Source organism: Herpailurus yagouaroundi, unplaced genomic scaffold (genome assembly GCF_014898765.1).
Source record: "Herpailurus yagouaroundi ecotype Mexico unplaced genomic scaffold, PumYag 210, whole genome shotgun sequence".
Taxonomy (NCBI): Eukaryota; Metazoa; Chordata; class Mammalia; order Carnivora; family Felidae; genus Herpailurus; species Herpailurus yagouaroundi.
In genome coordinates, this window is record NW_024412441.1 from 3,394,716 (window position 1) to 3,408,497 (window position 13,782).

A 13,782-nucleotide genomic window follows, 5' to 3' on the forward strand; every position below is an offset into this window, starting at 1 on the left:
GTAAATACCAAGCAGTGTAATTGCAGATCATATGTTACGAATATGTTCAGCTTTTAAAGAAAACGCCAAACTGTCTGCCACAGTGGCCATATCATTTTGCATTTCCAGCAGCAATGAATGGGAGTTCCTGACATTCTCCATCCTCATCAGCATTTGATGGTACACTACCCATGTTTCAGGTGCTGGATAGCCACACGTGGCTCATGGCTACCATACTGGACAGTATCATATAGAATATTTCCATCATTAGAGAAAGTTTCACTGGAAAAGCTGCTCTGTTTAAGACTTAAGTGTTTATACAGTGAAAGGGGAGCTAATATGACTTTTAATTTTTTTTTTCTCTGCACAAATCCATCCCTTCTCCCACTGAATTTTGATAGTTCTTTATATTCACTCTGAAGGTCAAATTTCAGCAATTTTACTATATGTCCATTAACAAATTAACCCCTCTGAGTCTCAGTGTCCTCATCCTAATTACTTATCAGTTTAGTGCATTAAATGAGATAAGCAAGGTAAGATAAATCACAACATTCATCATGTTAATCCTCATTTATAAACTCTCCTGGGTTAGGAGTTTGATTTTTGAATGTCTCAGTATGATACTTTGAGGATCCTTACTGAAAGCAAAAGCTTAATACTGTACTTACCCGATCTGGATTTCTATAACCTAATAGTAGATTTGCTGCTTTTATATCACCATGAACATATTCATTTTCATGTATATATTCCAGAACATCCAACTATGAAAAGAAATATATAAGGTTATACTAATGTCTATTTCAAACTCATGGTCAACTTGAACATTTTGAATATAGAATAACATGTATTTTTTCTCACTAACAATAACAAAGTGACATATTATACAATTATGTGTTTGCCTATTGTCAAATATCACATGAACTGGTCACTTATCCTGGAAAAAAAGTTGAACAACACGATCCTCAAATATCAAGTGTTTTAATTAAACTTCTGATGAAAGGGGACCGAGATTCAACAATGCCGATACCTATGTTCCCGACAGCCTGGTGGCCAAATCACACTGTGCAAGGAGGAAAAAATCCGAGATACACTGTACAATAATCATGAAGCCCACTCAGGAATTCCTCACCCAAGCAATGATTATAAATCAAGTTTTGGAGACCCCAGAACAAAACACCGTGTCCATGAGCTCAGAGAAAGGCATTCTCCCTCTGGACAGTAATAGGAAAAAAACCTGAGCTTCATCTTTAAAGCCCTTGAGCCTTGCATATTACCTTCACCCAGTGCTCAATAAACATTTGCTGGCTGGCTAAACGGATGAATGGATGAACGGGAAAATTAGCGAGTTCTATTTGCCACATCCCAACCTGGCATGAGTAGTTTCATTCTATTTAAAATGGAAAAAATAAAATGGAGCTTGGGCAACCCAACACAAACAAGATAAGACAAATATGTGATATAAACAAAATGTGTGCATGGGTGCTATTAAGATTTCATTGCTTCTTATTTGGCAAAGTATATATTATTCATTGCCATACTAATTACTGCCACCATCCCAAACTCATAATAAAAACTGCACAGCGCCCCATACTGTCACATGTTTAGTATGGAAAATAATATATTTTGCCATAGTTTGCATTGTTATAAATACAACTGACAAAAGAGAGGTTATTCTTATAGCAATGCAAGCTTGTTCTGATATGTAAAACAAAGCTGTGAGGGGGAAAAAAATCAGACTGTAGAACCAATGCCTAATTGAGTTTGTAGTGCCAAACACAGCACATTCTGTCACTTACAGAGCCCACTGTTATCAATTTCACCAAAATAGCCTCTACTCTAAATAACTGACATTTCTAGGGCAATAATCCTTCATTCTCTGATAATTCCACAAAGGGCAACGATTTGCGTATTGTAACAAGTAAATAATCTGAAAATGAGGCATGTGAAATAAGTCATTCCTTCTTACCATTCGGATACCTAGCTGCAGGACAGTTGACTTTTTAAAAGTACCATTCTGGTCTGAGATCTTCTGTAAATCTATTCCTAGTCTTTCCATTACCATAAATCTGTAACTATAAGAAGGAGACGTCAAAAAGAGATCTTAAGATAGCAATGCTTGAAACTGCCTATTTATGAATTTGAAACAAGGAAAAATACCCTCAACCTAACAACGAAGAATACTGCAACCTGAACCATTAAAGAATGAGTGTACGTTAATAATCTTGCTGTTCTTTTACAGAAAAATACTAGTCAGTATTTACTTTGCAGTTAGTTTTCTAGAAGAAGAGAATGTTGTGCTGAAACATTCATACTCACTCTTAGACCATGAAAAGAGAATACTCTTTCTAAATTAAAGAGTCCTGAGTTTGATTCATTTTGACTCCATCACCTTCTCACTGTGTGACCTTGAACAAATTATTTGTTTGGACAGAAATTTTTATTTATATTTGCTTCTTGAGCTTATAAATCATAATTACTTTCTCCATACACATACAAATATGACTTTTTAAAAAAATGTACTTCCTTTCTGTTTGGCACCTCCACCCCTTCTTGTCTTCCCTTAACAGATCCACACCAGCCCCTATTCTTTATTGATCTATGTATACACACATGAACACAGACATAGAGGAATTTTTGTTCTTGTTTTACAAAAATGTGATCTTATTATATGCACTTTTCTGCATCATACTTTTTTTCATGAATAGCTCACTGAAATCCTTCCAAATCAACTGCATTAGCTCTCTTTTTAATGTCTGTTTATTCGGGGTGGGAAGGGATGGGGAGAGGCAGAGAGAGAGAATCCCAAGTGGGCTCTGCGTGCTCACAGCATGAAGCCCAACACAGTGCTCGATCCCAAGAACTCAGGTCATGACCTGAGCCAAAATCAAGAGTCGGACGCTTCATCACCAAGCCACCTATGCACCCCTCAACTGGTATAGCTGTAATTGATTCCTTTTATGGGCTGCATAATAGTACATGATATGGATATACCATGATCTACTCAGTCACTCAGTCCTCTATTAACAGCCCTTTACTTTGTTTCCAGATTACTGTTTGTTCATTTTTTAGTGATAGCATTTGAAGACCATTTGAACAAAGCACTGAACACTGAGCCTATTTTCTCACTTAGGAAAGAAAACATCACTATTTTAAAAGCTATTGAAAGGACCAAATGGGATACCTAACAAATAGAATTTTTTTTCTTTTTTAATTTTTTTTAATGTTTATTTTTGAGAGATAGAGACAGAATGTGAACAAGGGAGGGGCAGAGAGAGAGAAGAAGACACAGAATCTGAAGCAGGCTCCATGTTCTGAGCTGTCAGCACAGAGCCGGATACGGGGCTCCAACTCACAAACCGCGAGATCATGACCTGAGCTAAAGTCGGATGCTTAATCAATTGAGCCACCCAGGTGCCCCGAATTTTTTTCTTCTTTAAAAACCACTACTCAGTTATTTATATGTGATGACTAGCCATATGTGGTGATTTTAAAAATATTTCCACAAATTTTTTCTTGTGCCTCTTCTCAAGAGATGAAGTTTAATTGAATCTCCTCTTACATATGGAGTAGACATAGTGACTTGCCTCTAGCAAAGAGACTACAGTGGAAATGATGTGATATTACTATAAGATTTGAAATAAGTCAGTCAAAGAAAGACAAATACCATATGCGGAATTTAAGAGACAAAACAGATGAACATAGGGGAAGGGGGAAAAAAGAGAAGGGAGCAAACCAGAAGACTCTTAACTATAAGGAACAAACTGAGGGTTGTTGGAGAGGCATGGGTGAGGGATGGACTAAATGGGTGATGGAGATTAAGGAGGGCACTTGTTACGATTTGCACTGGGTATTGTATGTAAGTGATGAATCCCTACATTCTACTCCTGAAACTAATATTACCCTCTATATTAACTAACTAGAAGTTAAATAAAATTTTGATAAAACAGTTTCAATTATAAAAAGGCTTTGGCTTTCTTCTTGGATGCATGCTCGTGTGTGTGTGTGTGTGTGTGTGTGTGTGTGTGTGTGTGCGCGCGCGCGCGCGCGCGCATATGCTCTCTTTCTCCCTCTCCCTCTCTCTCTCTGTTCCTATTACTTCCTCTAGGGAAAGCCAGCCACCATGTCTTTATAACATTGAGGCAACCTATGGAGAGACCTACATGATGGGAAAGTGAGGCTTGCCGATAGCTACAGCAGTGACCTTGAAAAGAGATCCTTCCCCAGTCAAGTACGGAGATGACTGTAACCCAGCAGGCAGCTAACTACATCCTCACAAGTCCCGAGCTGGTAACCCAGTTATAGAAACTGATCATGGAAACTAAGATGACATTAGTCTGTTGTTATAAATCACTATGAATTAGGTAATTAGTTACATAGCAACAGGTATTAGACCACGTAAGAAACAGTCATAGAACAACACTTGATTATAATAATTGCATTTTACCTTCTTCCCTTGAATTCAGTAATACCGGATCCATAAAACATAGGAATTCCTAAATAATCAAGTTGTTTGAGTTCTATCCAGTTTTTGACTACAAAGGCAAATTTAACAGGAAAAAAGTTATTTAATTTTAGAAATGTTATTTCTCACTTTTACATAGATCCTAAAACTTATCTAGCTAACCTAAGTAGAAATTAGACTTCCTGGAAAATGTTTTAAAGAATCTAATATCTATCTATCCAGTGGCTTTTAAATTCTGTCACCATAATTAACATAAAAACATATACAGAAATTTTAAATTAAATCAATTATAACCAAAACAGAAGTAGTCATGGTCATAAAATGCACTGCTATCATATACTCAAATCTTTCTATTCATGAAAAAAAAATTCATTCCCTTATATGTTAAATTCCAAAACATATGCTCAAAAAATTAAAATAAAATAAAATATAACATATGTTAACTACCAAAGAATCAGTAGAGAGATGGCTTTTTCTTTTCCATTACTTAAAAATCTAAAGCCATGGTGGTTGAAAAAATAGAAATTGGGCAGAAAAATCATTTACTATGAAATTGTTATACAGAAACTTTTTTGACTAAATTTAGCCTAAAAAAGTCAAATCCACTGAAATCATCAGGTAGTTTATTTTCCACTTTTCTACCATATATGTTTAATGTGTAAGACAGCTCTACGATAGATAATCAATGTTTAATGGATTCTATTTGTCACCCTGACATAGTTTAAGCAGTTAGTAAAGACTACTTTCATAACATTTAGGTTTTATTAAGGAAAACAAAGTTAATTATTGAGTCTAGACTCATTATTCTTTTTCTTAAGCATAATGTAGAGGATCTTGACTATATCACTTTTATTCATATCAACTTCCGTTAAGTTTTACTTTGTCCATCTATATTCTACTGTATTTATAAAATGTTTCACTTATTCCTCAGCTCTGCTCACATTCATTTCTCATTAAATTCCTCTAACTGGTGGTTCTCACATGTGATTTCCAGCTCCAATTGATTTTCCAACATTCAAGTTTCTAACACTTTTAGCTTCTAAAAGTTCTAAAAGTTTTAGCTTCTAAATGTTCTAAATCATTTCAATGTTAATCATTTCCATACACCTTACACTAATCCATTCTATGGCCATTCTTTTTGTTTATATATCTGCTGCCCATTTTAATATATTTTCTTTATTACCTTTGACTCCACATGGTTTTCTATTAAAAATTATGATTTCATTCTACTATCTTTTACACTTAACGAACACTTAGTAGCTTAGACCAACAACCTAATATTGTATGTAAAGTAGTGGAAACAACTTTGATTTGAAATATATAACTCATTATGTATGTAATATCAACATTTATATACCATCTATCTTATTTTTATGTAATAACTAATTGTATCATTTTACAATAAAATTCGTGATTGAAAAGAATTTTCCAGAAGGCCAGAAAAGAGAAATATATTAACACTCACTTCAGCAAACTATACAGAAGTAGCTTGCTTTGCTAAATTTACTTACTATAGTCTTTTTTTGCAGCTCTTTGATAAAATTTAAGTTCTGAAAATAATGGGCCATTTTCCTGATATTCCTATAAAAGATAAGAACAATTAATTTTATTAGGAAAAAAATCTTAAAGATAGATTTGGTATTTCAACTGTGAAAATATGAGTACACATTGGTAATATATAATAGTGCTTGAATAATTTACTATAAAATAGAGGCATCAAATTTCCATTAAAAAGCTCAGAAAGCACTAAACTTGGAGAATCTCATGTTTAAATTTAACACCTGTAATGCTGTCTATGCAATCTTACACATGAAAGTAGTCTTCTTATGGAAAGAACCTGCTAAAAATACTGACAACTGGATATACACACATACAAAGATATTCAGCATCTACCAACATGGACATCAGGGTAGATATACTGTAAACTACCCTGGGGTTCATTCATACATGATACCTTTATTAAGTGTCTACTACATTTCATCCATTGTGTTAGGCATAGGGGATACAAACAGAAATAAAACCTCATCCTCGCCTTTAAGGACTTTACCATCTAGAGTAGAAAGGAAGGAAGGGAAGAAATAAGAGGAGAGATAGCTAGATAGGATACAAAGATGATAAATGTCAACACAGAAGAACAAAGTTCTCCAATCTTTACATTTTAAGAATGTGAAAATATACCATAATACTATATTTATCGATAAGTAAAATTAGAAAAGCTAAGAAACAGTTTTACAAAGATACCAGGAAAAAAGCAGAAAAGAAAAAAGTGAAATACAAATTTAAGAGCAATACTCACCACTTTTACTACATGTCTTGCATCTTTATCTGGTTTATTTGTGGGGAAAGCTGCAGAACAAAACACAAGGGGGGTGGTGAGAATTGGCTGTTCACAATTACCGAACACCTACTATATAGCAGACACTGAGCTAAGCACTTCACATATATTCACTTATTGCATCCTCCCAAGAACTTCTTATGGTAGGTATTATCTCCATGTTACACAAGATCCGACTAAGGTTCAAAAGTTGAATAATTTGCTGAGAAGTATCAGATTGGGGATTGAAACTCAAATCTATCTGATGCCAGAGCCCACACTTTGCCATAAACCATATTCAAATATTCAATCATGGAAAACAACAGATATTAATCACACAGATCCAAATGTAGGGGAAAATATTTTCTAGATGTACAGCATTAAACCCAGTAAATGATACATATTAAAATCCACTGATTCAATGTTACTAAATTAAAATCTATGATAATTCAGAAAGAAAAACATATGCATCTTAACTAAAAAGTTCAGAACAATTTCTATGTGGCAAAATTCTAAAATAAATCAAGTGATAATGAGAATAAACTCTTTTAAAAATCATCTTCTGACCCTGGCAATCCATCATTCCTACATTAAAGAATGTGTATCTCATAATTATGTGCATTTCAATTTCATTTTATCTTATTTGCCATTTGTATTTTAGATATAGCAATTCAACTTCTGAAAATTCCACTGTTCAAATTTCTAGATCCAATCGATCTTTCATCTCCGTTATCTAAATTATTTAAAAAATTATGTTTTTCAAATCTTGGTATGTTGACTTGTATATTTATTTGTGCTATAAAAGTCTAGAAACTTGCCATTCATCCATTCATTCTTCATCCATGCATTCCTTCATTCATTCAACCAGTACTTCTTTACCATGAGGCTAGGATTTGCAAGGTTGTGTTAAGTGTCAGTATTATGTTTAAAGGAAAGTGAAAGGAAAGATGGTGAAGCTAGTATTTGATATGATTAAATATCAGCACCTAACAAATGGAGAACAAGATAAAATTCTTCAGGTAAATTTTCAGTATGTTTATCAAACACTGTCCTCTTATGACTACTTCTAAAATTTCTCCTACTCCATGGACTTTCTTTTATTTCACATGATAGATGCAAAAACAAACAAACAAAACAAAACACAAATTTACTAAAATATGTCAATTCTACTTTACAGTAGAGTCAACTTATGCACATTTTTTTAACCACTCTCCAAAATTTTTAACATCAGAAACGTTACCAACCATTTGAAGAAACTATTGCTTCAATGTTAGTTGATACTGGATACAAATTATGAACCCAGACCTCTTTACAGTAGCAAAAAAAAATTAAACTTGTCTAGATCAAGTAAAACTCTCTTTTCGCCTTGATGTATGTAAATTCATTCCACTTTCACCCATGCAAGAGGAATGGATTATCCATATCTAAAGCAAGAAAAAACAAAAGAGAGTATGTACAGAAGAAGGGGTCCAGTCCTGTTATAGAAGAAATAAGAAAAGCCTTTCTTCCCACCCTACAGCAGACTATTTTTACTAGTGCGGTGCCCCAGCCTGGGGAGAAACAGCCCTGTCCTAATCCCGGTCCACTTAGTACAACACTGGCTCTGGGAAAGCTGCAATGGGCTACTCCTTGCTGATTTCAGTCAGTATAGCCCTACCACTTAAAGTCTGCATCTCCCTTTCACATTATTCACAGGAACATAACTATATGTTGACCTATATTCGAAACATCCCACACTTGTCATCTGATAGCTACATAATATTCTCCATAAACTTCCAAGTCAGATTATATTGGAAGGCCTAAATCCAAAATCAATGGACTAGAAAGCTCTTGGAGATGGATGTTGAACAAATAAATTGTCCTAGTTACCATGGAGGTCTCTTTTTGGTAATCCATCAATTAATGAATGAAACAAATATTTATTTTCTACTGTAAGCTAAACCACATTCTAGTTGGTATTAAAAGATTAAACATTTGTAATTAAAAAATTAAAAGATAATGGAAAACAGACATGGTATGTGCTTTTATAGTCTAATGGAGAAATCGGACATTCATCAAATACTCAAGCACAAGTGCAAAACTTTAAGTATAATAAATGTAAAAAGGGGGAGGTAGATAGTAATAAGAGGATGCATAATTGAATCTATACAAAAGGGAATTATTGAGCCAGGACAGTTTGAGAAGTGATGTTGGGCCAGATGCAAATCTGGTTAATAACTTCTGCCTGATGAAAGGTTTTAAAAACTTGAGGTATAGGTGGAGGATAGAAAACACATAATTAGACATGCATTCTGAGCATATCACTACACTACAGCGTGGAGAACAGACTGAAGGGGCACCAGAGTAGACACTGGACCCATCAGTAAGGATTTAATTTTGATTGATCACAGAAAAGAGGACTACAGCTTGGACTAGACTATCAATGGTACATAGATTTCAGAGATTTCAGAAAGCGAAATTGGTAGGACTTGATGATGGAGGAAAAGGGCTCTTGCTTGTTAGATTACTGCTGATTAATCTATTAGGGTTTGAAAAGAATGCTCAATCATCGACAGTGACAGTGTTGACAGTAGAGCAGTCTCACACCTCCATTTAAATTTCTGTTGAGATAAATGAATAAACTTAAAAATATTTTTTAAAGGGGCACCTAGGTGGCTCAGTCAGTTAAGCGCCCAACACTTGGTTTTTGGCTCAGGTCATGATCTCAGGGTTCATGGGTTCGAGCCCTGCATGGGGCTCTGCACTGACAGTGAGGAGCCTGGTTGGGCTTTTCTCTCTCTCCCCCTCTCTTTGCCCTTCCCCTGCTTTTGCTCTTTTTCCCCCCTCTCTCTCAAAATAAATAAATAAACAAAAATAAATTTCTGATGAGAGCTCTGATGAGCTGCTAAAAATGCATCTTGCACATATAGAATATCTGCCCTCCTAGCACTTTTTTCTATTCACTAGGAAGTCTATCTGGTTTTTCCCTTGAGGAACCAAACCTCCCACTACCCACGTGGATCTAGTAGGATTGCTTCACACAGTACTCCCGCCCTTACGTCTCAGAGTTGGGCACATGGCCAAGCCTGGCTAATTGGGATGTACAAACCCACTGGCCACAGCAACCAGTTCAGAAAGAGCAACATGCCCCAACTAGGTAAAATGTTACTCCCTAAGATTTGACACTAAAATGCAATGTAATACAAGTAGACCATCAGATGTAAGGATACCAAACCCTAGAAATTACCTTCCTCAGTTAAACTGAAAATAAAGTCTGAAAAGTCAAATCCAACACTGATAAAAGTGAGGTTAAGGTAGGAAGCGAGAAAGGGCTCTGTGGACATTGCTTAAGCCCTATACTATCCATACCTGAAGCCAGAAAAAGCCCTATACTTCTCAGTGATAAGAGTTAAAAAAATCCCCTTTGTTTAATACGTTTGAGCTTCTGACATTGGCAACCAGGTTTACACAGAAGGCAACTAGAAAAATTAAAATATGATGAAGTCTGATAAAAAATGTCAATAAAGTAGCACACTAGATAAACCAAAAGCCTTGTATAAAATAAATAGGATGCTGAATATAATAATCAAGCTTTCTTATAAATGAAGAGTTCATCTGGTGAAATAAATAAACAATAAGGAAGTCAAAAATAAAGAGAAATCTAAAAACCACAGGGAGCCTTAATGTTCTAAGCTAGGTAGAAAGGCTGCCCACTCTGGATAAACAAGGACATTAGTGTTAAAGCTCTCTGGGGAAAAAGACAAGTCCCTGGGTCTGCAAGAGGCACATTTGAAGTTAAGATGGCCACATAAAGTCAGAATTTTTAAAGTGCTATGTCTTGTATTAGTGTGAAACATTAAAAAAAGAGAGCAAAAGAAATAGGGAGATGGGGGAAGGGGAGAAAGTGGGGAGAAAGGAAGGGAGGGAAGGAGGTAGAGGAAGGAGAGGGAAAGAATAAAAGAAGAAAGGGAATTCACCAACGACAAACACAGAAAGAAAAACAAAAAACCCCACCTTATTTTGGCCTAGACCATGAGTGTGAGGCAAAGTACAGTCTTTCCTGATAATTTATTCTGCCAAAGTTGCCTTCAGGAATTTGAGGCTCAAATTCACACAATCGTATGGTACAGGGGACTTGAAGTCAAATGGTAACCCAGAGCACCTTGCAGAAGCAAAAGAAACAAATCTTCAAGGGACACACTGGACTCCCATGACCTCCAGCAATAAAGCATGGCTACAGATGAGGAAATGATCCAACACTACAAAATAGTAAAGAAAATAAACAAAAGGCATAGATCCCAAGAAACTCAGACCTCCCATATAGCTCAATTATCTGCTTGAAATGATAACAGACACAAAGTATCAGTAGCATAAGAAACAATGCAAAATATTTTATGAAAAAATGAACAAATTGATTGTAATTCAGAAAGCATCAGAGAGCTATAAGAGCCAGTGACCAAGAACAAGGAATACATTTGAACTCCAAGATGAAATCTGGGAGTAAGTTTGAATTTGGAATAGTCAAATACTGGAAACTACCTGCACATCTATCTTCATTAGAATGTGTAACACACTGTACTATAGTCATAGCATGAAACACATCGTAGAAAAAAAATGAGTGAAATACATATACTGAAGTAATATAAATATATCTTAGATATAATGGTAAGTAGAAAAAAAACATAAAACAGAATGCATACTTATGATTATATTTATATAAATTTAAAACCCACAAACAAATTATATTTGTTTAGGGATACACACGTACACTGTAATAAAAAACAGTATAATTAAAACCATAAATAGTGTAGAGTAGTGTTGTTACTAATACAAGGGAGGGAAGAGATGTTAGAGGTTCTAGAGTGCTGGTTATTTTATGATATATTAGTTTTATGATATATAATTTATATAATTTTATATATAATATATATATATATTATATATTATATAATTATATAATCATATATAATATGATAAATAATTTTATGATATATTATAAGAATTTCCCACACAGGAAATAGAGATATAAGATATGAAGAAGAGATTATGAAACATCAAGGAAATATGTGACAGTAACACAATTTTCTAAAAAGCTCCAGAAATAGAGAATAGAGAGAACAGAGGCCAGGCACTTCCGAATAAATAATATCTGATAACTTTCAAATACCGATAAAAGTCATGAATCCTCTGATTTAAGAATTGCAAGTCCACAAGATAATAAATCTGCACTCCAGCCCACCATAGTCAAAACTGCAGAACATTAAAGACAAAGTTCTAACAAACTCGATAGAAAAGATTAGATTACATACAAAAGACAGATGAAGTGACAGCAGACCTAACAGCAACAAGGCAGTAGGAAGACATCTAATAATATCATTATTCGTATAATATCATATATTCATATGCTGGGAGAAAATAATTATCAATCTAGAATAAGGTGCACTAAAAACATGAACAAAAATAACGAACAAAACAGGAACATGATGACTAGAGTTACAGGGTCGTAATGCCATGTATTTATTCAAGAGAAACAAGGAGACAATGATTAGCTTCATAGTTTATTAAATCAAGAGAGTGTACTGAAAGTTTACAGGCAACCTCTACAATAATAGAAATAAATTTGATAACTTCAAAATCTATAAGGGAAAAAAGAATTTTAAAAAGACCTAAAAATAGGAAGATAGGCAAAAATAGAAAAAAAAGAAGATAGGAAAAGAACAGTTTTTTTAAAAGGCAGAGAAAACATAAAATGTGATGAAAGAAATAAATACCAATTTTATATCAATTTTTAGCCACACATTTTTTCATATTATATTATCTCTGAAATTTGAATGCATCTTATAACTGAAGACATCTTACAGTTGCTGTTGACCACACAGCAGTGGAGAGTTGTCACTGCCTATACAGGTACAAACCTAGCCCCGATGTCTGTCTTCACTTCCGTTGAGTCTTCTACATTGCTGGCAACGTTACATGTTACAGTTAATTGTCATTTACAATGATTTGTGCATGTAGAAAAACTAACCAGTCCAAAACAGAAAAGTGGTACCTAAACTTGATAGTAGTCAAAAAATGTTAAGACAGGACTGTACCAATTGAGTACTCTATGAGTTCCACATGTAAGACTATTTTAAAGGTACTGTGTTCTAGTTTAAAGGGAAGTATTAGGCATTAGATATAAAGCAGGTCTTATATAAACACAAAAAGAATGATTGAAGAGACAGATAATTATGACCTTTTAAGCATCTAATGGAGACTCAACATATGTACATAAAATAATGATGTATCTTATAATCACAGACATCTTAGATGTGAAAAAACATGCCATAATCATAATAAATTTGAGTAGACTAACTTCACCAGTAAGAAAAGAAACTGTAAGATTGTCAGAAAAATAGATAAATGCATACTATATATGAGACATAACTAAAACCTAGTGATGCAGAGAAAATGAAAAGATAAATAAACTAGCTAAAACAGGCTGAAAAAAAGGCCGGAATATGTATTTTCAAAATTATAGAAATCTGAGGACAAAAGAATTACTAGATATAAAGTTAGTACCACTTAATCATTAAAAAAAAATGATTCAATAGAAAAAAATTAATTCAATGGAATGACTAAATTCATGAATTTGAAAACATCTGATAATGTACCTTCATAATAGAGAAATCAAAACCACCAGAATTATAAGAAAAAAAATGAGAAAGTGTAAAAATCATGGAATATTTTAAAACAATCCATAATGTATAGGCAAACAGACAAAAATAAATTAGAATAATACAATTAACAGTTTTTATCTAAAGGCCACATAAAATAACAAAACAGTTAAATAACATACATTCTTTTCAAAAACAAAACATTTTTTAATTGCCCATAATTTTACCCAGAAAGGTTTCCTTGAGTATCAAAGAATAAGAATTATTAAGGCTACATTATGTGACCATAATGGCTAGATCCTAGGCCAAAGAAGAAATCACAATGGAATTTAGAAAATACATAGCACGTGTTTACGCCCCAGTGGCTCAGTCAGTTAAGTATCTGACTCTTG

The 13,782-nt window shown here is 34.1% G+C and overlaps 1 protein-coding gene across 6 annotated transcripts in view; it reads right to left on the reverse strand.

Annotated features, from left to right (window-relative positions):
• The window catches only part of VRK2 (VRK serine/threonine kinase 2), a 105,362-nt gene that overhangs the window by 70,122 nt on the left and 21,458 nt on the right, over positions 1-13,782 (reverse strand). For 4 of the 6 annotated variants that reach the window (XM_040453665.1, XM_040453664.1, XM_040453668.1 and 1 more), the window contains exons 3-7: positions 6,738-6,787; positions 5,953-6,022; positions 4,424-4,511; positions 1,946-2,051; positions 648-740 (exon numbers count right to left, since the gene is read on the reverse strand). In XM_040453665.1, coding sequence (XP_040309599.1) covers positions 648-740; positions 1,946-2,051; positions 4,424-4,511; positions 5,953-6,022; positions 6,738-6,787 — 407 coding nt within the window. The other 2 variants (XM_040453666.1, XM_040453670.1) reach the window with 2 other exon arrangements.